Source organism: Benincasa hispida, chromosome 1 (genome assembly GCF_009727055.1).
Source record: "Benincasa hispida cultivar B227 chromosome 1, ASM972705v1, whole genome shotgun sequence".
Taxonomy (NCBI): domain Eukaryota; kingdom Viridiplantae; phylum Streptophyta; class Magnoliopsida; order Cucurbitales; family Cucurbitaceae; genus Benincasa; species Benincasa hispida.
This window is the reverse complement of record NC_052349.1, coordinates 10,291,280-10,315,205: the sequence shown is the minus strand read 5'-3', so window position 1 is coordinate 10,315,205 and position 23,926 is coordinate 10,291,280. Positions and strand designations below refer to the sequence as shown.

At 33.4% G+C, this 23,926-nt stretch overlaps 2 protein-coding genes across 4 annotated transcripts; one reads left to right on the top strand and one right to left on the bottom strand.

Annotated features, from left to right (window-relative positions):
• Positions 1-2,217: 2,217 nt before the first annotated feature.
• Positions 2,218-5,782, bottom strand: LOC120070819 (malate dehydrogenase-like). 3 transcript variants are annotated; one of them, XM_039022707.1, is made up of 8 exons: positions 5,510-5,782; positions 4,979-5,043; positions 4,321-4,479; positions 4,065-4,240; positions 3,441-3,718; positions 3,108-3,243; positions 2,897-3,008; positions 2,218-2,525 (listed from the first exon to the last, which is right to left on the bottom strand). In XM_039022707.1, exons 1-8 carry the CDS (start codon positions 5,683-5,685, stop codon positions 2,431-2,433), a joined length of 1,197 nt encoding a protein of 398 aa, XP_038878635.1. In that variant the 5' UTR covers positions 5,686-5,782; the 3' UTR covers positions 2,218-2,430. The 3 variants fall into 3 exon arrangements, with proteins under 3 accessions (XP_038878635.1, XP_038878650.1, XP_038878642.1); XM_039022722.1 differs by lacking the exon at positions 4,979-5,043 and having other exon boundaries at positions 5,510-5,700; XM_039022714.1 differs by lacking the exon at positions 5,510-5,782 and having other exon boundaries at positions 4,979-5,424.
• Positions 5,783-17,790: 12,008 nt separating this feature from the next.
• LOC120084513 (pentatricopeptide repeat-containing protein At1g02060, chloroplastic-like) lies at positions 17,791-23,048 on the top strand. Its single transcript, XM_039040309.1, is given in 5 exon segments — positions 17,791-18,017; positions 18,136-20,185; positions 20,188-20,221; positions 21,427-21,789; positions 21,909-23,048. Coding segments are annotated over 5 exon segments (3,504 nt in total). The 5' UTR covers positions 17,791-17,928; the 3' UTR covers positions 22,877-23,048.
• The last annotated feature ends 878 nt before the right edge of the window (positions 23,049-23,926 follow it).

Sequence of the window (23,926 nt, the reverse complement as noted above, 5' to 3'; positions counted from 1 at the left end):
AAATTACCTTTTTGCCCCTATAGTTACATCTAACTCTTTAAGTACCATTGATCCCTCTAATAAACAATAAGTCATAGTCCAACTATGACCAAACCTTTCTCAAACCAAGTGTTCAAACCCCAGAATCAGCCCTCAAGGGAGCAATTTATCTACTTAAGGGAATGAGTGAATTTCGTCTTGTGTAGCTGTGTCCCATCTCCTCAATCAGACAAATTCCCAAAATAGTAAATATATTGAGTCGGCGAACTGACCACTCTCACCAATACAAATCAAAGGACTGCCTTTATAAGCAAGAGTTCACACTACCTATGGTCATCCTAATGAAATGTAAGTCTCTACTATTAATGACGTTACATAATGAGACTATTCATTTCGTGGTCCGGTCTTATACAAACTCTTTGTATAGGATACTCTCGCTCATATGTCTTTACATGAATGATCAGGATTAGATCATTTGTAGTACTTTACAACACTTTGTAGCAACTACAAAATGGGTCGTATCCGTAGTGTCACCAAGATCAGGTACCGTATCCGTAGTGTCACCAAGATCAGGTACCTAACCTTATCCATCTACTACAGACCATTTAGGTTATCATTTAAACATGATCCACCTGTATGTCTCTACATACATCTTTAAATTATATAAAATAACCTATGATCTTTGTTTATTGGATTGAGTTTATGCTCATAAAATAACAAATATTTTAATAATAACAATTTGTTTATACATAGTTTACAAACTACGAGAATACAAGAGAGATTTAGGACATCAATCCCAACAGAAGGATGAACTCTTGTGGAACTTTCTGAAATAGGCATCATTTACCTCTCTACTAGTCTATTACCTTTCATAAGGAACTAAAAAATCTGTAACTCGTTTAGAATGGTAGTCAGATGATACTTTATCTTGTTCATTGACTCATTGTTCAAAAAATGATTTTTTTTTAAAGAATATTTTCAATTCAAGATTTTAAAATTCGGTAACCGTTTTCTAAACAATTGTTATGGGGTGTCAATACCTTCTCATACACAAACGACTCCCGAATTCGATATTAGTTTTCGCAAACAGTGTTTATTATTATTTTATTAAAATTTTGTTTCCTTTACCTTTTTATTTTATTTTAAAATTAACTCATTTCAAGGATGCCAGAGTTTGCTATATTCCTTAACTATCCAAATGAAACCTTAGAATGTTGCCATACACCCTAATTTTTCTACAAATTACAAATACATAAAAATGGCAATCTTCGATTCAAAACTTTTACTTTATTTATTTTCAATCTTAAAAGCTAAATGCAAAATTTTTCATTTTGGCGATTGTATCCTTAGACAGAGGTCATTTCAGTGTCTCTTTTCCACTCTACAAACCATAAAAACAGAGGAAGTTAAAACAATTGAACTAGAAGCCTTCACCGAAAAAAATGGACAATGTTGAAAAAATATTCAATTTTTAGTTTTTTTTTTTTTTCCCTTCATCTTCTAGCTTTAGATATACTTTTAAGCTTGGAATTTGATTTATTTAAAAGTTAAAATCATCGCCTTATAATTAATCAATTGTTTAGAAAAGTTTTATTAAACTAAGGTGTTACCAAAATGTAACCCTAAATTTCAACTCATAATCATATGGACTAATTTGATAAGAAATAATTAATTGCATTGCCTCAATTAATTTGTAAAGATACTTGGCCATATTTCAAAACGATGTTTAAAATTCAGTAATTTCTCATTCATGCAATTATTTTCTGAAAGCTAAAAAAGGAAATGGGCAAGGAAATTCGGTTATGGAGGCAGTGGGAGGGACGAATACGGTTTCAGGAGGAATAGTGGGAGAGAATTTCGGTTGAGGCAGGGACCACTAGGAGCTGGTTAAATAGGACATCCGGAAACCGAAGGGGGTGAAGAAAAATAAGGAAGAGAGAATTCATGGAGAGATTTCTCAGCTCTCTCAAATTCCCACTGGGTACTTTTGTTCTAAGGAAGTAAGTATTCACATTATCTGCTTATTCATTCTTCTTTCGTTCGATTTTCTGTTTCTGTGGGAGTGTATCTGAGGAATAGGTCGAAGTTAGGACAGAGGGTCTTAACATTTTCATCCACCATGCAATTCAAATAATGACACTCGTACGACAAAGTGAGTGAAAACTTAGTTGAAGCCAACGATATTCACACTGAGGTGAGAATATATGTCGCAAACAATTCAACCAATGTGAATATAACTTAGGAAGTAAAGAATTTTCTAGTAGCAGCTTAGTAGAGCGTTACTACCATAATATATTCAGTTTATTGCTATTATGTTTAAGTCACATAAAATAATGAACTACCCATAATTTCTGTACGATTTCCAGAAATTATTAAAGAAAGGAACCCAATTAATAAAACTCTAAAAGATTTATTGAAGCTAAGCCATGACTCAAATAGCACAACTCCATATCAACCAAGGCATGAATAAGCCAGAGCTTTCTCCTCAATCAGCTCTTTTGCTGTCGCATCCATCTTGGCTCTTGAAAACTCATCAATCTTGAGCCCTGCAAATGCAATAGAGAAAGCCTTCAACATCCAGTTCCATTCTGGATTTGGATTGAGATAGACCAGTTTAATCCGTAAGCGAAATTTCTAATGTTATAAAGATTTATAGCATATTCTCATTCCTTCTAACTTTTATCCTTCATATTCCACGTTAAATGACCAGACAACTCTTGAGTCGCCAATTTCTAAAGTTCAGATATGAGCATACACGATCTATGTAAAATGTATTGTAAATTTTGGGCACGAAAACATAACTTTGAAACTATGAAGAGCGAAAAAAGAGTAAGGATGGAAGTTTAGAAATCAAAATATCGCGTCAATCTATTTCGCAGCTCCCTTGACCATTGATCCAGAAAGAAAGAAAGCTTACCCTGGACGATTGACCATTCTCCTTTCTCACATGTGACTGGAAAGGAGTAGATAAGGCCACGTTCTATACCATAAGAACCATCAGAATACACTCCCATGGAAACCCAAGTTCCCTAAATGAAGAATGCAACGAAGCAATTAAATGTCAGCCAAAAGTTGAATAGTAAAAATACCAATCATGATCAAATGCCATATGAAGATTAAGGATGAACCTTGGGGGTCCCCAGAACCCAGTTGCGTATATGATCACAAGCAGCACTGGCAGCAGACAGTGCACTTGATAGCTTTCGAGCCTTTATAATGGCAGCACCACGTTGCTGTACGGTGGTAATAAACTCAGTATTCAACCTTCAAAATGATTTAGAAATCGAAAGTTAGAACAGAAAACATCTCTTTGTGAAATTTTTCTTCCTGCTTTGGACAAAGTACTACTGAAGTAAATTTTCTTTTGAAGGAAAGAAGAGCAACCATCTTCTATAAGACATATAGATGCACGAAGACTTTATTAAACGTTTAAAGGATGTGGTCTGAAGTTGTTGTGTTACCATTGATCATCTGCAACCAATTCTCTAACTGATTTCTCTCCACTGCTAGTGGTGACTTTTGCATGATTGACGTCTGGATACTGTGTAGAAGAGTGGTTGCCCCAGATAATGACATTCTTCACATCACTAACATGCACATTTAGCCTCTGGGAGATTTGGCCTAATGCTCGATTATGATCCAATCGTGTAAGACACGTGACGTTCTTCTCGGGGATTGAAGGTGCAAACTCTTTTAAGATGAGAGCATTTGTGTTGGCTGGGTTGGCCACCACTAATACCTGTAGTTAATGCATTTCCTTCCGTAAAATTTAGTGAATGGAAATAAATATAGCTCTTAAAGCAATGTTGTAGTTATTGGCAATAAGAGTTCGTTTGTTAGCAGAGTTGCAAAGCAATGGGAGAGGGAGCATTGTCAGGTGGCAAATGCTAGGAACTGGTACTAGAATGTGCCTCTTTTCCCCCGGGCAAGGGGATTTGTATATTTTTCAGGAAAGATATATTAATTGCTTTTTTCCATACTATAAATAATGCTTAAGAAAATGTATCAATCAAGATTAATAATAAAATAAATAAAATAACCACCAGATAACTACCACAGATTCCAGAAAGCTGAAGGCTCCTTACCTTACAATCTGGAGCAGCATGCTGTTCCAAGGCTGAAGCCTGTGCTTTATAAATGGAGACATTTTTCGACATCATGTCCTTCCTTTCCATACCCTCCTTTCGAGGGAAACCACCAACCATGACTGCAATATTGACTTCCTTACAAGCTTCAACGGCATCAGTTGTAGCAACAACACCTGCTTGGGCATAGTACACGAAGTTCAAAACCCACGAAAGATTATTCCCCAAAGAAAGAAAGATATTACTAAAAACATACCCTTTAGTAGAGGAAAGGCAGCATCTATTAATTCCATTTTTACACCATTCAAAGCCTCAGCTGCAGGCTCAATATCGAGCATGTGCAGAATTACTGGCTGATCAGGGCCTAGCATGACCCCCCTTGCAATCATTGGAACAATTGCATAACCAATTTGCCCTGTACCACAAAGGGAAAGTAGAATTACTGGCTTAAATACAAGAACTACTTGTTGCCAAACTACTAGGAGATACATATCCATCTTGTAGTTACAGCAAATAGAAAAGGAAGGAATATCAACCAATGTTCTACTTTTCTAGCAATAAGATATTAAATTTCCTTTCGTTGTTCAAATTGTTGAGATACTTGGGGTATGTATTAAATGAAGAAATAAGATAAGAGAGAAAGAGAGGACCGACATCAACATCAATTTATGCACGTAAAGATTTCAAATTGAATGCAATTCAGCGAAACCAAATATTTCAAAATATGTATGCAAATTAAAAAATATTCATAAAAAATGAAATACATAACAAAATCAAACGTTTCGCAAAAAATTAGAAAATAAGGACCAAGAAAAGCAAACTGCAACTATCGCAAGCAGCCCCTAAACAATATCAACCATAATAGCTATACACGAAAGAAGATATGAAAAAGATAAAGAAAGAACTGATCATGCCTGCGGCTCCAGCGACTAAAACTCTCACTGGTTCCTTCTCCATGTTCACAAAACTCCACATATACCTAATGAGCTTCCAGAAAAACGCGATCGTAAACGAAACAACGAGAAATTTCTGAAAAAGTTCGATTTGCTCCATTTTTCTCTCAATAGAAAGAAGCCAAAAACAATTTAGGTTGACAATCAATACAAAACTCAGCTACCGCCTCCATAATATGAAGGAGGGCGTCATTCGCAGAGAAAGCAAAGAATCGGCGGACACAACCGACCCACGCCATACCAAAACCAGTCGACGTGCAAGGTAGAATCATGACGGTGTCCAGATTCCTAATACAGGAATCCGAATCTTCCGTTCTTTTGACAGATTAACGAAATCGACAGCGAAGAATGGAAATTATTCGATTCAGCGATGTGAAGTATACAGATACATCAAAACTTTCCTACATTATCACGCAACCCAAGCATACGCAAAAACTGCATAAAATTGAAAGAAACAAAAAACGGAAAGCAACGTAATGGTAGTGATAATACCAGCAGCACCAGTGACGAGGACTCTGAGAGGGTTTTTCGCCATTGTTGTGAAAGTGGACAGGAGGTCGATATACGCAAGTACTGTAGAAATAGGAAGATATATAATAACAGAATCGAAGAAAACGGTGGAGAGGGGAGAGGGGCATCAAGAGAAGCATTGCGGCAATCGAGGACATGGATAACTGTCAAGAGATCATGTGTCGCCATGCAAGATCAGATGTGAAGATAGGCATTTTATCAAGCACAAATTCTAGGAAATCGTTGGTGATTTTTAAAGATATCTCACGTATAGTTTTTTTTTAAAAAAAATACATAGTTTTATTCTTTTAAAAGTTTTTTTTTTAATTTCTTTTTTTGGTAAAGAGCATAATTTCTTTAAAAGTTAAATCTTTTTGTAAAGAGAAAAAAATTAATTTTAACTTTATACTTGAGTGATCTCATACATCACCTATCTTTATGCATCATTTAAAAAAAAGGAAAAAGCAAAATTTGTCACATGATAAATTATGATTGGACAATTGGGTGGGATGTACAAAAATAAGTGATGCTCGAGATGCATCTAAATATTTTTCTTTTAACTATGATTATATCGATTTAATCCCTAATTTTTTTAATTTTATCCAAGTAGGCTTAAATTTGAATGAGTGCTACTAATATATTTTTGCCCTTTTTAATTTTTTTCTATAAAAATATTTTTTTTCATATAAATAAGTTTGACATATGTATGAATATGAACTCATCATGGTTGCTCAAATTGATAATTTAAAAAAAAAAACTCCATCCCCATTTTTTTAAAATTTTATAAAAATTCGTATTTTTTTTAATATTATGATAATAGATGCTCATTAGATATTCATGCTTAATATCTATTGACCATGTATCATGCCCCTATTTGTCGAAGTGTTCTCTATATGTCTCGACATTACACATTATTAGTGTCTATGTAATTCACCTCTTACTTGTCAAATTGTCTATAAATAGTGGCATTTGGTGGACTTTGGGTAAATTCCATGAAAATTGGAGAAAGTGAAGAATTAACTCTTATTTTATATTTTGCTAATTTATTTTATTTTGTTTATTTATATATTATGTTTAATTTATTTTTATATTACATTATTATTATATTTATTTTAATATTACATTTTATTAGTATCTATGTTCTCGTTTTGCTCCTCATATTCATAAGGCATGAGTTTTATCGTTTTCCTCACTAAAGGTTGATCCTAAAGTGATGCTATGACAAATCTCACAAAATTAGAATTTGTCACCCTTGATATTAACAACGATAATTATTCGTCATTGGTACTTGATGCTAAAACCCACTAGATGCTATGAATCTTGGAGGGACTACTAAAGAAGGAAATACGGCATCCAATCAAAACAAAGCAAAAGCTATGATTTTCTTTCATCATCATCTCCACGAGGGATTGAAATATAGAGTATCTTACAATAAAAGATCCTCTTATCTTGTGAAAAAAATTGAAATAGATGTATGATCATCCAAAAAACAGTTATTCTTCCTAAAACTTGTTATGAGTGGATGCACTTAAAGCTACAAGATTTCAAATCAGTAAGTGATTACAACTCTGCATTATTTAAAATCATTTCGAAACTATTATTATATAGAGAGCAAATTATTGATGCTGATATGTTAGAGAAGACATTTTCTAAATTTTATTTCTCGAATATGCTTCTGCAACAATATCAAAAGAAGGGTTTTAATCAATATTCTGAACTAATTTCATGTCTTCTCATGATCAAACAATATAACGAGTTATTATTAAAAAAAACCATGAATATTGACCAACCGGAACGACACCATTTCTTGAAATGAATGTTATGAATTTTAATAATAATTGTGGTCGAGGTCGTGGTCGTGGTCGAGGTCGAGGTCATGACCGTGGCAAAGGAATAAATGATTATTATTTTCGTGATGGTCGTTATAATCATTTAAATTTCAAAAGAATCACACAAAATGATGATTAGAAAGGAAAAGCTCCACAAGATAAGAGTTCAAAAAGTGTTGAAAATAAATGCATTTGATGCGGAATGGCTGAGCATTGGTCACATACCTGTCGTATGTCAAAACACTTAGTTAATCTCTATCAAAATTCTTGAAAGAAAAAGAGAAAGAAAATTTTGCATAACAGGATAACGACATATTTGACCCATCCCATATAACAAATTTGGATGTGACAGGTTTCATTGAATCTCTTGAAGAGAAAATCTATAGAATTGATGGAATATCAAGTATTTCCTTTGACTTTGAAAATATACAATTTTAATATTATTTTTTTCATCTCCACGTTTTTATTTCCTCTTAGTAAATGTTAACCTTTGTTTATTCTAAATGTTATTTTTCTTATTGTAATTATTTTTTTTAAGAAGAAACCTGGATCATTTTCGTATGTTGGGTGACTAAAAAATGAGTATATAAGATTTATGTCTGGTAGACAGTGCAACTACACATACAATACTTACAAATAAAAAATATTTTTCCAAACTAACAATGTTGGAAGCAAAACTCAACAAAATATTAGGTTCTGCAAATATAGTTGAAGGGTTTGAAAAAACAAATATTATTTTGCCTGGAGGAACAAAATTTACAATTGACAATTGATTGTTCTCTAGTAGAAATCTACTTAATTTTAAAGATATACGTTGCAATGGTTATCATATTGAGTTTGATAGAAATAATAATATTGAGTATCTTTATATCATATCTATTGTCTCATATGAAAAATGTATACTAGAAGAGTTGCATGCTTTATCTTCTAGATTATATTATATTCATATATGAGTATTTGAAACATTGTAACAATGAATCTAAAGTTCATGAATCCAAACATATTTACAATTTGGCATGACTGATTCGGTCATCCAAGATCTATAATGATAAGAAGAATTATTGAGAATTCAAATGGGCACCTACTGAAGAGTCAAAAGATTATTCAATCTAATGAATTATCATGTGATGCTTGCTCTCAGGCAAATTAATCATTAGATCATCACCAGTCAAAGTGGGGACTGAATCACCTGCATTTTTAGAATGAATTCATAATGATATATGTGAATCTATTAACCCACCTTTCTTTCCTTAGGAATAGGCAAATAAAAAATTGCACTTCGCGGAATTCTCAACTCCAAATGGAACATTTAGATATTTTATGATATTAATAGAGGCATCTAGCAGATGGGCACACGTGTGCTTATTATCAAGTCGAAATCTTACATTTGCAAGATTACTTGTTCACGTCATTAAGTTAAGAACACAATTTCTTGATTATACAATTAAGACTATTCGTCTTAATAATGCTGGTGAATTTACATTTCAAACTTTTGATAATTATTGTATGTTAATTGTGATAAGTGTTGAATATCCTATCGCTCTTGTTTATACACAAAATGGTTTAGCAGAATCATTCATAAAACTTTAATTACTAGACTATTGCTTATGAAAGCTAGGCTTCCTACATCTATATGGGGACATGCTATTTTGCATCACTTGTACGCATTAGACCAATAGTTTATCATAAGTATTCGCCATTATAATTAGCTTATGGCCATGAGCCAAATATTTTCCATTTGAGGATTTTTGGATGTGCAGTATATGTTCCAATTGTTCCACCATAATGTACTGAGATGAGTCCTCAAATGAGGTTAGGAATACATATTGGATATGATTCCTCATCGATTATTAAATATCTTGAACCCTAACGGGTGATGTATTTATTGCACGATTTGAATAATTCATTTGCAAAATATGGCCAAGTTGAAGCGTTCAACGTCAGCCTTACCAGATGCATTTATAGATACAAACAAAGTAACTAAGTCACATATGCTAGGTGCAAATGTTCCATTGAAAATTGATATCCCAACACAGCAAGTTGTCACTAATGAGTCTGGAACATGCCAAAAGCGTGGTAGACTAGGGTTCCAAAGATAAAAATTCTCAAAAAAATAAAAATAATTAATGGTCAAGAAGACTTAGTTGAGGATGTAAATACCCATGAAAAATTCTTAACATGACTAATGAAGAAGGTGGAATATATAAAGATAATAATGAGATTTTAATAAACAGTGTCATGACAGGAAAAAGATGGAACCGAACTCATGTAATTATTGAAAACATTTTTTTGTATAATGTTACTCTTCATAATATATCTGAAAATGAGGATCCTAAACCAAAATCTATTGAAGAATGTCGACATAGAAAAAATTGGTTTCAGTAGAAAGAAGCAATCGAGGCAAAATTAAACTCACTTTCAAAACGTTAGGTTTTTTAGCCAGTGGCCCGAACACCAGAAGGTGTCAAACCTGTGGGATACAAATGGGTATTTGTAAGGAAAAGAAATAAAAATAATGAGGTCACAAGATATAAAGCAAAACTAGTTGCACAAGGTTTTTCACGAAGATCTGGTATTGATTATGAGGAGACGTATTCTCCGGTGGTTGATGTAATTACACTAAGATATTTAATTGGTCTGACTGTGTATAAAAGTATGGATATGCATCTTATAGATGTAGTCACAACATATTTATATGGATCTCTTGATAATGATATATATATGAGAATCTCAAAAGAATTTAAGGTACTTGAAACATATAAATCAAATCCCAAGAATTGTATTCAATAAAGTTACAAATATCGCTATATGGATTGAAATAATCAGGACAAATGTGGCGTAGTCGCCTGAGTAGATATTTTTTGAAAGAAGAATATAAAAATAATCCAATATGTCCGTGCATTTTTATTAAGAAATCACAGTTAGAATTTGTTATTATAACTGTATATGTTGATGACTTAAATATAATTAGAACTCCTGAAGAGCTTTCAAAGGCAATAGAATAAGAGAAAGAATTTGAGATGAAAGATCTCGTAAAAATAAAATTTTGCCTTGGTTTACAAATTGAGTATTTAGCAGATGAGATATTTGTTCATCAGTCAACTTATACAAGAAAAAATTGGAAAGGTTTTATATGGACAAAGCACATCCATCGAACATATCAATAGAAGTTCGTTGGCTAGATGTGAAGAAAGATATATTTCTACTTCGAGATGATAGTGAAGAATTTCTTGGTCCTGAAGTACCATATCTTAGTGCAATTGATGCACTTATGTATCTTGCTAATAACACAATATCAGATATCGCGTTTTAGTAAATTTATTAGCAAGATATAGTTCTTTTCCAACAAAAAGACATTGGAACAGAATTAAGCATATACTCCGTTATCTTCGAGAACGATCGACATGGGTTTGTTTTATTCAAATAAATCAAATTTTGATCTAGTTGGTTATGAAGATTCTGGATATTTATCTGATCCACACAAAGCTAGATCTCAAATAGATTATCTATTCATATGTGGAGGAACGGTTGTATCGTGGTGGTTAGTGAAACAAACTATAACGGCTACTTCCTCAAATCATGCTGAAATTCCTGCAATTCACGGCACTAGTCAAGAATGTATATGACTAAGATCAATGACTCAGCACATTCGTGAAATATGTGGTTTGTCTTCTAATAAAAATCTTCCAACAATATTATACGAAGACAATACAACATGTAAAGGAACCCCTGTGAGGGGAACCTTGAGTGGAAGTGGGATCATCCCAAATCCCAATTCTTTTTAGAAAAACAATACAGAGATGAAGTACAAATCATGCATTTATAAAAAAAATACAGCATGCTACAAAAATATGAAAAGAAAAGAAATTTTAGGGTTTTCGGAAAACCTTACCTTTGAAGACCTTTTTCACAAAGAACCTTTTCAATTGACACTACCACGAATGCAACCTTGGTATCCTCTTGGATGAGAGATCCAGGAGTGGTAGGCTCTAGCTAATTTTGGGATTGAGGGAATCAAGAGAATTTTTTAGAGGAAGAAAGATCTGGGAGAATTACAGAAAGTTCACTGTGTCTCACACCTATTTCCCTTTCTTGTAGAGGAAGAAGGAAGAACCTCTGTAACACGTATGTGATGGAGAGAAAAAAGGGGAGGGAGTTACATAATTAATTTTAAAAATAAAAAAAATTAATTTTAATAAATAAATTAAATAATAATTAATTAATTTATTTAATATATATTCATATGATAACTACTTTATCATATGATATATACTAAACTATATGTTATATCAGATATAACATATAACCTATAGTTTCAATATTGTATCATGTACAATATAACCTATAGTTTATTTTCTCTCACTAATAACATTTAATATAATTCATATTTACATAATTAATATTAGAAACATATTCATTAATTCCTCTAAAAAATACTTTATATTATAATGTATCAAATACATTATAGTAATTATATCATGTATAATTATCTTAATTATATCACATATAATTAGTTCGTTCAATTAATTTGAACAATTCAAATTAATCCAAAAACTGATCCTCAGTAAATCCTGTGAACAATTAATTCTGTAAAACTTGAAGCTCCATTGGTACGTGAATAATTAATCAAACTCTTTAATTAAATTATTCACCATCCGTTAATTATTGGGTACTCCACTAAAGGCCGACAGTTGCACTCTTCGCGATATATTTTCGTGTCCATTGGATATAACCAGTTAACAGTACAACGACCTTTCACAAATTTTCCGTAAGTACAACTAGGTCAAAATTACCGTTTTGCCCCTATAGTTACATCCAACTTCTTAAGTACCACTAATTCCTCTAATGAACAATAAATCATAGTCTCACTATGACTAATCCCTCTCAGGCCAGAAGAGGGTATGACGACACATTGTTCAAGTCCCGAAATCGGTCCTTAAGAAAGCAATTTATCTACTTACCCCGACATTGGGGAAGGAGTCAATTCCATCTTATGTAGCTGTGTTCCCAGCTCCCAAGTTAGACGAATCCTTAAAATGGTAGGCTTGTTAGTTAGCGATATGGTCACTCTCACCCATGCAAATCAAAGGACCGCCTTGAGTTCACAACTCACTTAGGATTCAAGTCATGTTACCTATGGTCATCATGATTAAATGTAAGTCTCTATTAAGTACAATGCTATATAATGAGACTACACATTTCGTGGTCCGGTCTTATACAAACTTCTTTATATAGAATATTCTCGCTCACATGTCTCCACATGAATGATCAGGATCAGATCATTTATGGCACTTTACAACAATTGTAAAATATACAAAGCAGGTCATACTCGTAGTGTCACCAATATAAGATATCCAACCTTATCCATCTACTATAGACCATTTAGGTTATCACTTAAAACATGATCCATCCGTATGTCTCTACATACATGTTTAAGCTACGAGAAAACCTTGGAACTTAGTTTATTGGTTTGTGATTAATGCAACAACAGAATAAAATATCATATATTTTATCAAATAAACAATGAGTTTGTACCATACATTTATAAACTATAGGACTCTATGAGATTTAGGGCATCAACCCCAACAACATGTATATCCTAAATCAAAGGAGGATATATTAAAGGAGATAAAACAAAACATATTTCACCACCACTTTTCTACACTCACAATCTTGAAATATGTACTATTTTCCCTCATTGGGATTTTTTTTTTCATAGGTTTTATTGAGACATATTTTATATATAATAGGCATCTAATGAGATGTATTATAAATATTATGATAACAGATGTCCATTAGATGGTCATGCTTAGTGTCCATTGACCATGTGTCATGCCCCCATTTCCCAAAATAATGTCCATCTGTCTCAACATTACACATTATTAGTGTCTATGTAATCCATCTCCTACTTATCACATTTTCTATAAATAGTGGCATTTTTTGGGTTTTGGAAGACACACACATTGAGAAAATTCCATAAAAATTGGAGAAAGTGGAGAATTATTTCTTATTTTATATTTTGCTAATTTATATATTATGTTTAACTTATTTTAATATTTATTTATTTTATTATCATATTATTATTATATTTATTTTAATATTATATTTTATTGGTATCCGTGTTCCCGTTGTGCTCTTCAAGTTTATAAGACGTATGTTTTATAATTTATAATTTGGAGCGATAATTTGTTAGTTCATTTCAACCCGTATCTAATTTATGATCTTCTAATAAGTTATTATCCTAAATATCGTGAATTTTTTTTTTTTTATGCATAGAGTGTTTTATAAAATTTATTTTTATTATAACCAATGAGTTTATAAAATGATAATAATATTATGAATATTCTCATTGCTTAATGTCCCAAAGGCCATGTGTCACCATTCATGTTATCCATTACCATATGCATTTTTATTAAAACCAATGAGTTTATAAAATGTGAACTTGAAGTTCAGAAAATAATTCATTTGCAAAATATAGAAAATCAATTGCCAGATGCATTTATAGTTGCAAAGAAAGTGACTACATATACCACCTTGTCAGTAATGAGTTTGGAATACGCAAGCGTGATAGACTAGTGGGTTCCAAAAAAAAAAAATTAAAATAAGTTAAACATAATATATAAATAAACAACCAAGTGAAAAAGACTTTTATGGGTATTTACATCCTCGAAAACGAAAATAATTAATATTGAAAAAGACTTGGTTGAGGATGTAAATACCCATTAAAAAAATCCTCAACATGACTAGTGGGGAAGATGAAATATCTAAAGATAATAATAAAATTTCAATAAACTATGTCATGACAGGAAAAAGATGGAATTGAACTAATGTAATTATTAACAACATTTTTGCGTATAATGTTGCTCTTGATATTATATCTGAAAATGAGGATCCTGAATCAAAATCTGTTGAAGAATGTCAACAAAGAAACGATTGGCTTCAGTGGAAAGAAGCAATCGAGGCAAAATTAAACTCACTTTCAAAACGTCAGGTTTTTTGACCAGTAGTCCGAACACCAGAAGGTGTTAAACCCGGGATACAAATGGGTATTTGTGAGGAAAAGAAATGAAAATAATGAGGTCATAAGATATAAAGCAAGACTAATTGCGCAAGGTTTTTCACAAAGACCTGATATTGATTTTGATGAGACGTATTCTCCGGTGGTAGATGCAACTACATTAAGATATTTAATTGGCTTGATTGTGTATACAAGTCTGAATATGCATCTTATGGATGTAGTCACAACAAATTTATATGGATCTCTTGATAATGATATTTATATGAGAATTCCAGAAGAATTTAAGGTACTTGAAACATATACATCAAATTCTCGGGAATAGTATTCAATAAAGTTACAGAGATCACTATATGGATTGAAACAATCAGAACGGGCATGGTATAATCACCTGAGTAGATATTTATTGAAAGAAGGAAATCAAAATAATCCAATATGTTCGTATGTTTTTATAAAGAAATCACAATTAGGATTTGCTATTATAATTATATATATTGATGAATCGAATATAATTGGAACTCCTGAAGAACTTGCAAAAGCAATAGAATATCTTAAGAAAGAATTTGAGATGAAAGATCTCGGAAAAACAAAATTTTGCCTTGGTTTGCAAATTGAGCATTTTAGCAGATGGAATATTTATTCATCAGTCAACTTATACAGGAAAAATTTTGAAAATTTTTATATGAACACAACACATCCATTAAATATTCCAATGGAAGTCCGTTCATTGGATATAAAGAAAGATATATTTCGACCTTGAGAAGATAATGAAGAACTTCTTGGTCTTGAAGTACCATATCTTAGTGCAATTGGTGCACTTATGTATCTTGCTAATAATACAATACCAGATATTGCATTTTCAGTAAATTTATTAGCTAGACATAGTTATTCTCCTATAAAAAGACATTGGAATAGAATTAAGCATATACTCTGTTATCTCCGAGCAACAATTGATATGAGTTTGCTTTATTCAAATAAATCAAATTTTGATCTAGTTGGTTATGCAGATTATGGATATTTATCTGATTCGCATAAAGCTAGATCTCAAATAGGTTATCTGTTCACATGTGGAGGAACAACTATATCATATCGATTTGAAACAGACTATAATGACCACTTTCTCAAATCATGCTGAAATTCTTGCAATTCATGAGGCTAGTTAAGAATGTGTATGGCTAAAATCAATGACTCAACACATTCATGAAACGCGTGGCTTGTCTTCTAATAGAAATCTTCCAACAATATTATACGAATACAACACAACTTGCATAGCCCAAATCAAATGAAGATATATTAAAGGAGATAAAACAAAACATATTTCACTGAAGCTTCTCTACACTCATGATCTTGAAGAAAATGGCGACATCATTATACAACAAATTTGTTCGAAAGATAACCTGACAGACTTATTTACAAAGGCATCACCAACCGCAACTTTTGAAAAATTGGTGCACAACATTGGAATGCGACGACTTAGAGATCTTAAGTGATGTTTTCATGAGAGGGAGTAAATATATTGTATTCTTTTAGGAGTATGGATTATATGAAATATGTACTATTTTTCCTTCACTAGGATTTTTTTCAATGGATTTTTCCTAGTAAGGTTTTAACTAGGCATATTTCATATATATATATGGGCATCTAAGAGAGAGTATTATGAATATTATAATAAAAAATAGATGACCATTGCTTAGTGTCCCAAAGGTCACGTGTCACCATTCATGTTGTCCATGATTGGTATCCATGTAAGTCCACATCCTCCTTTATCATTTGCTTATAAATACTGGCCTTTGGTGGATCTTAAAATGATATATACCCATTGGTGAGAAATCCACACTAAATTCCACTAAAATTTTTAATTGTCCAATTTTATAGTTTTAGTTTTTATTTATGTATCATTATTATATAAAAATACTATTATATTATATTTTTCCATATATGTATTCCCATGGTGCTCCTGAATTTCATAACAAATAATTTTTTTTAAAAAAACTTTACATTGTTCATGTTTTAGTTGTGGTATCCCATTGATGTGGGAGAAAAACGAAAAAATAAATTATGATGTTTGATGTATGTTTTTCATGTCGTATAGACTTTATGTTATTAAATATATATAAGATTTAACGTTTAATCATTATGTGAAGTTGAAAATATTTTGATTTCAACCGTATAGGTGTAGTGGAATATTAAGATATCTAACATGCATTAAACGTATATGACATATCCATTCAAGATTGACAAGCTGATAAGGTCACACTACTCAAAATTGACATGCTGAATATCTCCCGTTAATGTTTAATTCATCATTGCCAAAATAAAATGATTCGAACAATATGGATGTATAAATGTGTGTGTATAACCTCGATGAAGTGAGAGGGGTAATTACAAATTGTGTTTAATACAAAAATATAACACTAAAGATAATGTATTTGGAAAAGATACAATTTAGGGCTTCAACGAGATGATTAAGTTGGATCTAGCAATATAACTTCGTGCATGGTCGCACTTCAATTCTTAAGTGAAAGATGCTGGAATAGGAAGATTATGTCACCGTGGAGCTAAACTCCATTATAGATGTGTTTAAAACATATACAATAATTACATATATAATGCATTGACCAATTGAGTATAGCTATAATCAAATTTAGGAAGATTATGTCAATTTAAACTCCATTATAGATGTGTTTAAAACATATACATTAATCAAATATATAATGCATTAACCAATATACAAAGATGTGTTTAATCGAAATCTTTACCAACATCTAAAAAAAGTACAATTTATATTAATTTTGAAGATATTCATCAATAAGAAGCCATATTATTTTGATTTGGAAGTAAAAACAACTTAATTATTCATTTAAATAAGATCTATAACTATTTTGATTTTTTTGAAGATATCTATATATATCCGTAAAATCGAAGTTCCGAAATCATTATGTAAATCCATATTCTAATATTTGGCTTTTACTTGATAATCAACCTTGGTGCTTCATATAGATGACGTTCGTTTGCAAGTATTATGACCGGTCTGGAACCTCGTGATTTTGAGAGATTTCAATTCATAATGGATTTAAGATAAATTTCATTATTTGGTACCGCAATAAATAAAATGATTTTAAAATTTGAAGTGGTTTTAAATCTCGTTTTACTTTTTTTTTTTAAAAAAAACATTTCTAACTAGAATGCTCGCAGTTGGCCAGAATTCATTAAATAAGTAAATTACTTAATTAATCTTATCAAATTTTAATTTTTAATTAACACATTAAAATTAAAAGTTTATACTAGTAAATTTTAATTTTTCATTTTCAGTTATTATCTAAATACAAAATTTTAAATACATTAATTTTAAATCTTACCAGATTAAAAATAATTCTTCATAGAATAAATTTTCTTTGCAGCTTTGGCCTCGGGCAAAAATCATTTTGAATATTTTGGGCATCTATGCAATTATCTCATCAACCCCATTGGTGACCGGTTTGGTTTCCTGTAAATCCTACTTCGCCGGGCTCTGTTGACATCTACTACATGTGAGGAAAAGTGTCTGCTACATTCCGATGGCCGCCATTTCCAGTTCCAAGGACAAGGCGACGGTTCTTTTCATAAAGCAATCGTTAAACTCGTATCGGCGTCTTCCAACTCTCAGGTGATCTTTCGTAAACCTCCCATTTTACTTTTATTTATCGAAGTTCTGAATTTGCATTCTATTTGCTTTGATATCTGCAATGCTCCGTGCAATTGTTTTACTGATTCTGAAAACTCAGGTGCTATTCTTCTCGACTAACCAAGACCGAAACCAAATCATCGACCAAAACCAGAAAGGCCAGAGGCATGGCCCGGATAATCAACTCTAAACCTTGGTCAGGTGAGCTCGAATCGTCGCTGGCTTCACTCTCACCCTCTCTCTCTAAAACCACCGTTCTTCAAACTCTGGGTTTTCTGAGAGACCCATCCAAAGCCCTTCAATTCTTCAATTGGGCTCAAGAAAGGGGTTATGCCCATACTGAACAATCCTACTTCTCGATGCTAGAAATTTTGGGTCGCAACCGGCATCTTAATACAGCTAGGAATTTTCTGTTTTCGATCGAAAAACGGTCTCGTGGGCTAGTCAAACTCGAAGCCCGCTTCTTCAATAGCTTAATGAGGAACTTTAGTCGAGCTGGACTCTTTCAGGAGTCTATAAAGCTTTTTACGACGATGAAATCACATGGGGTTTCCCCGTCGGTTGTTACATTCAATAGTCTTTTGACCATTTTGCTTAAAAGGGGTAGGACCAATATGGCGAAGAACGTGTATGATGAAATGCTTTGTACTTATGGAGTGACTCCAGATACATTTACATTCAACATTTTGATTAGAGGATTTTGTATGAATGGCATGGTTGATGAAGGTTTTAGGATTTTCAAGGACTTGTCTCGCTTTGGATGCGAAGCGGATGTTATCACATATAACACACTCGTTGATGGGTTGTGCAGGGCAGGTAAGGTTACCGTTGCATATAATGTGGTAAAGGGTATGGGGAAGAAAAGCGTGGATCTGAATCCCAACGTTGTTACATACACAACTTTGATTAGAGGTTATTGTGCAAAGCGAGAGATTGATAAAGCCTTGGCTGTTTTTGAAGAAATGGTTAATCAAGGATTGAAAGCGAACAACATAACCTACAATACTTTAATTAAGGGACTTTGCGAGGCCCGTAGATTTGAGAAAGTAAAAGAGATATTGAAGGCAACAGCAGGAGATGGAACATTTTCCCCTGACACGTGCACATTCAATACTTTGATGCATTACCATTGTCATTCTGAAAACTTGGATGACGCCCTGAGAGTGTTTGAGAGGATGACAGAATTAAAGATTCCCCCAGATTCGGCCACATACAGTGTATTGGTTAGAAGTTTGTGTCAAGGAGGGCATTATGAGAAGGCAGAGGACTTGTTAGATAAACTGTTGGAGAGAAAAATCTTGTTAAGTGATGACGGGTGTAAGCCTCTTGTTGCTGCATATAACCCCATTTTCAAGTATTTATGTGAAAATGGAAAGACTAAGAAAGCTGAAAAAGTATTTAGACAGCTAATGAGAAGAGGAACACAAGACCCTCCATCTTACAAGACTTTGATTATGGGGCATTGTGACGAAGGTACATTTGAATCTGGGTATGAGCTACTAGTCTTGATGTTGAGGAAAGATTTTTTACCAGATTTGGAGATATATGAATCCTTAATCAACGGGCTTTTGCACAAGGATAAGCCTCTTCTTGCCCTTCAGTCACTGGAAAAGATGCTAAGGAGCTCCCATCTTCCTAAATCATCTACCTTTCATTCTATACTTGCAAAACTATTAGAACAAGGAAGTGCATCCGAGTCTGCTAGTCTTATACAATTAATGTTAGACAAGAATATTAGACAAAATCTTAGTTTCTCGACTGGTTGTATAAGACTACTATTTGGAGCTGGAATGAATGACAAAGCATTCCAAATTGTTCACCTGCTTTATGAGAATGGCTATTCGGTTAAAATGGAAGAATTAATTCATTATCTTTGCCGCTGTAACAAGGTTATTGAGGCATCTAAAATGTTGCTATTTAGTTTGGAGAGTCATCAATCTGTCGACGTGGATGTTTGCAATACAGTAATTTTTCGGCTTTGTGAAATTAATAAGTTGTCTGAAGCATTTAGTCTGTACTATAAACTGGTGGAGATGGGAGTCCATCAACAGTTAAGCTGTCAAAACCAATTGAAAGTATCTCTTGAGGCTGGGGAGAAATTGGAAGAGGCTGAGATTGTATCAAAAAGGATGGAACTGGTGGAGATGGGAGTCCATCAACAGCTAAGCCGTCAAAACCAATTGAAAGTTTCTCTTGAGGCTGGGAGAAAATTGGAAGAGGCCGACTTTGTATCAAAAAGGAGGGAACAGCAGCTGAAATTTAAAAATTCCAATCCACGAGTGCAAGATAGTTCTGAGAAGTCCAGAGGAAAATGGTGAGATTCCACTGTACAGTATTTTCTCTGTATAGCTTGATTGTCTTTACTCTTTAGTCTTCTTGCAGCATGGATTGATCAACCTTTAGCAAATAAATAGCATAATTTTGTCTCTGGTTAAGCACAATATAATCAACATCTTTTTTTAGGAAACAGAAAACCTCTCACTGTAAGATCCGAAAGTACAAAGGGTGATAAGAAACTAAGGGGACTGCCATTTTTCACAGGCAGCTCTCTGAGAATTATGATATAGGTGTCGGGAGAACTCTGAAACTCCATGGGATTTTTCCTTTCATTTCACTTTTACTGGAAGCTGTCATCCTTGAATCTAAATGTGTTTGACACGGCCCAGAACATTCTGCAGTCCTCTTTACAAGTCTAAGCCAATCAGAGTTTTGGCATGGGATGTGGACTTTTAGGGAGAGGATGAAATTTAAGACCATGTACCAACTACAAAGCTTCAACTTGAAAGTTCTTTATCTAACTCTTTTTGTGGCTACGAAATTTTATAGGTTTAAGCTAATTAGTGGAACTTCTTTCAGTACACTTGCAGGAACGATGTGTCTTGAAAGACTTGGAGAATGACAACTTCAAAAATGGAATAACGGCTCCTTAAAATAAAAGTAACCTGAGATGATTGTTAATATTCAGTGGGGTGTTTTGTTTCTATATGTCTCTTCTATCCCAAGCAGATATTCCCGATTATTTTCTTACACTTACACCGGCTTAAATTCTCTCCTATACTACCATTATTACTATCTAATTAATGTACACATCCCTTCCTTTGCAGAATAACCGGAAGTTATTTGTCGCAGGTGGGTGTGAAAACTTCAAGGTGGCATAGTCCAGGATCGGACCTGGAATTTGCTGTTAGGAAAGCCTAATAACTTGGGGTTTGAGTAAAATTTTGCATCTTTAGGGCAGCGAATTTGTTATGTTTTATCCTTTCCCGATAAGAAAAATATGGGTGAGACGTGAGAGAAGCTAGGAAGGAAAAATATTGAGGTTCTTGGGTATTTGTGTGGGTGGGGCCTATGTGTCATGCATATTGGGTGTGGATGTTAAGTTGGGATTTAGTTTTACGGTTCACGAAAAAATGGGGGGGAGTGTGTTTTAGATCACCAACTTCTCTCCAAGAAAAGTGGATAATGGCCCATTTAAATTCTCCGAACTCTGTGATAGGTTTCATTCAGATTTTTACAGAAAAGGCTATAAACATATCGTTTAAGCTCCCAAATATGTCAAGGATGAGTTGTGAGGGCTCGGCTATGCTCGATCATCCACGGGCAAGGCGTGTTCCAACACCTAGGACGGCAACTATCCTTGCACTTGGCAAGGCATTTCCCAGCCAACTTGTTCCACAAGAGTGCTTGGTCGAGGGTTACATTCGAGATACAAAATGCGTAGATGCAACTATCAAGGAAAAATTGGAGCGTTTATGTAAACAAATAATTTGTGTTACCTTCAATATATCGATAAATTATTCTATAAGTGCTTTTCAAATATAATTTTAGTAGCATTAAGAGATTGAAGCTAAGCTCTCTTTATTTTCATCCCAGGCAAAACGACCACTGTGAAGACAAGATACACTGTCATGTGCAAAGAAATCTTGGATAAGTATCCTGAGCTTGTAACGGAGGGCTCACCCACCATCCGACAGAGGTTGGAAATTGCTAACCCTGCAGTTGTTGAGATGGCCACTGAAGCTAGCAAAGCCTGCATTAAGGAATGGGGGAGATCAGTTGAAGATATCACCCACATTGTCTATGTTTCTTCTAGTGAAATCCGCTTACCTGGTGGGGATCTTTACATTGCCAATCGGCTTGGTTTGAAGAATGATGTTGGTCGTGTAATGCTGTACTTTCTAGGCTGTTATGGTGGTGTCACTGGACTCAGGGTTGCCAAAGACATAGCAGAAAACAATCCAGGAAGTCGAATTTTGCTGATGACTTCTGAGACTACAATCCTTGGATTTCGTCCTCCGAACAATGCACGCCCATATGACCTCGTTGGGGCCGCACTTTTTGGTGACGGAGCTGCTGCTGTGATCATTGGAGCAGACCCTGTGCCTGGGCAAGAATCTCCTTTCATGGAGCTGAACTATGCTGTCCAACAATTCTTGCCAGATACCCACAATGTGATTGATGGCAGACTTTCTGAGGAGGGTATAAATTTCAAACTTGGTAGAGACCTTCCACAGAGAATAGATGACAACATAGAAGATTTCTGCAGGAAGCTGATGGGAAAGGGAAGGCTGGTGGATTTTAATGACTTGTTCTGGGTAGTTCATCCTGGTGGCCCAGCAATTCTCAATAAACTAGAGAACACTCTGAGGTTGAAAAGTGGGAAGCTTGAATGCAGCAGAAAGGCCTTGATGGATTATGGAAATGTTAGCAGCAACACCATTTTCTATGTCATCGAGAACATGAGAGAGAATCTGAAGAGGGAGGATGGGGAAGAATGGGGACTGGCTTTGGCATTTGGACCAGGCATTACTTTTGAAGGCATTCTCATTCGTAGCCTCTGATTTCTCTATCCCCGTCATATGCTTTGTGATCTGAAAACTTACAGAAAACAAAATGTGCTTCTTAACTTTACTATAACTGAAAGCAGGTTTAGCTTTGGATTATATAAAATGTTCATTCTGAATTTGAAATCTATTTGGATTGTGAATGAAGAAGGATACATATTAATAGCAATTAGAATCTTTATCCCCTGCAGATCCATTGATTAGAAAATTATCATGCCTAGAAATCATCAATGAGTTTGGCGGGTGAAGATTGGAGATATAAGTTTTCATAAGAATTGTCAGAATGTTACAAAAAAGATGTAAAACTTTTAAAATGTGAAATTTGAAAATTAAGGCAAAAATTAGTTCAAAATAAAAGTGAATAAGGGAATGATAGAAAAGTACGAGAGTAATGAGAGCTTAATACATAATATGGCCAAATGCAAAATGGTATAATTAGGTCGTAATTTACTTGCACTGGCTTCAAAATTAGTTCGAATGTTTGAAAAAAAAGAAGGGAAATTATTATAAAGGATAACAATATGAAACTTACACATAGCAAAAAAACAAGAGTAGCCCATTTGGTAAATATGGTAAATTTTGCTATATGTGTAAATAGTTTAGTCCATTTTCTATATTTGAAAATGCCCTTGAAAATATCCATTTTATTATAATTATTATAATTTAGGTGTAATGTAGATGTCCAAACTTAGTGTCTTAAAAGATCAATTGTCAATCTCTTATCACTCCGTGTATCATTCTATATGTTATCCATGTGTCTCATACTTATACTATCATTAGTGTATATGTAATTCCACTTTTTACTTGCCAAATTGCTTATAAATAGTGACATTTAATGGATCTTGCACATTGGTGAGAAAATTAAAAGAAGGATTGGATGATTTTGAGAATTTTGAATTTTCATAAATTTCTATATTTTATATTTTGATATTTTATTTTAATTATTTAATTATTATATTATAATTTATTGGTTTTCGTGTTGTCGTGGTGCTTCGTTTTGATCCTCCATTTTACAACACATTATTAGCACGAGCTTCTGTTGTTTCT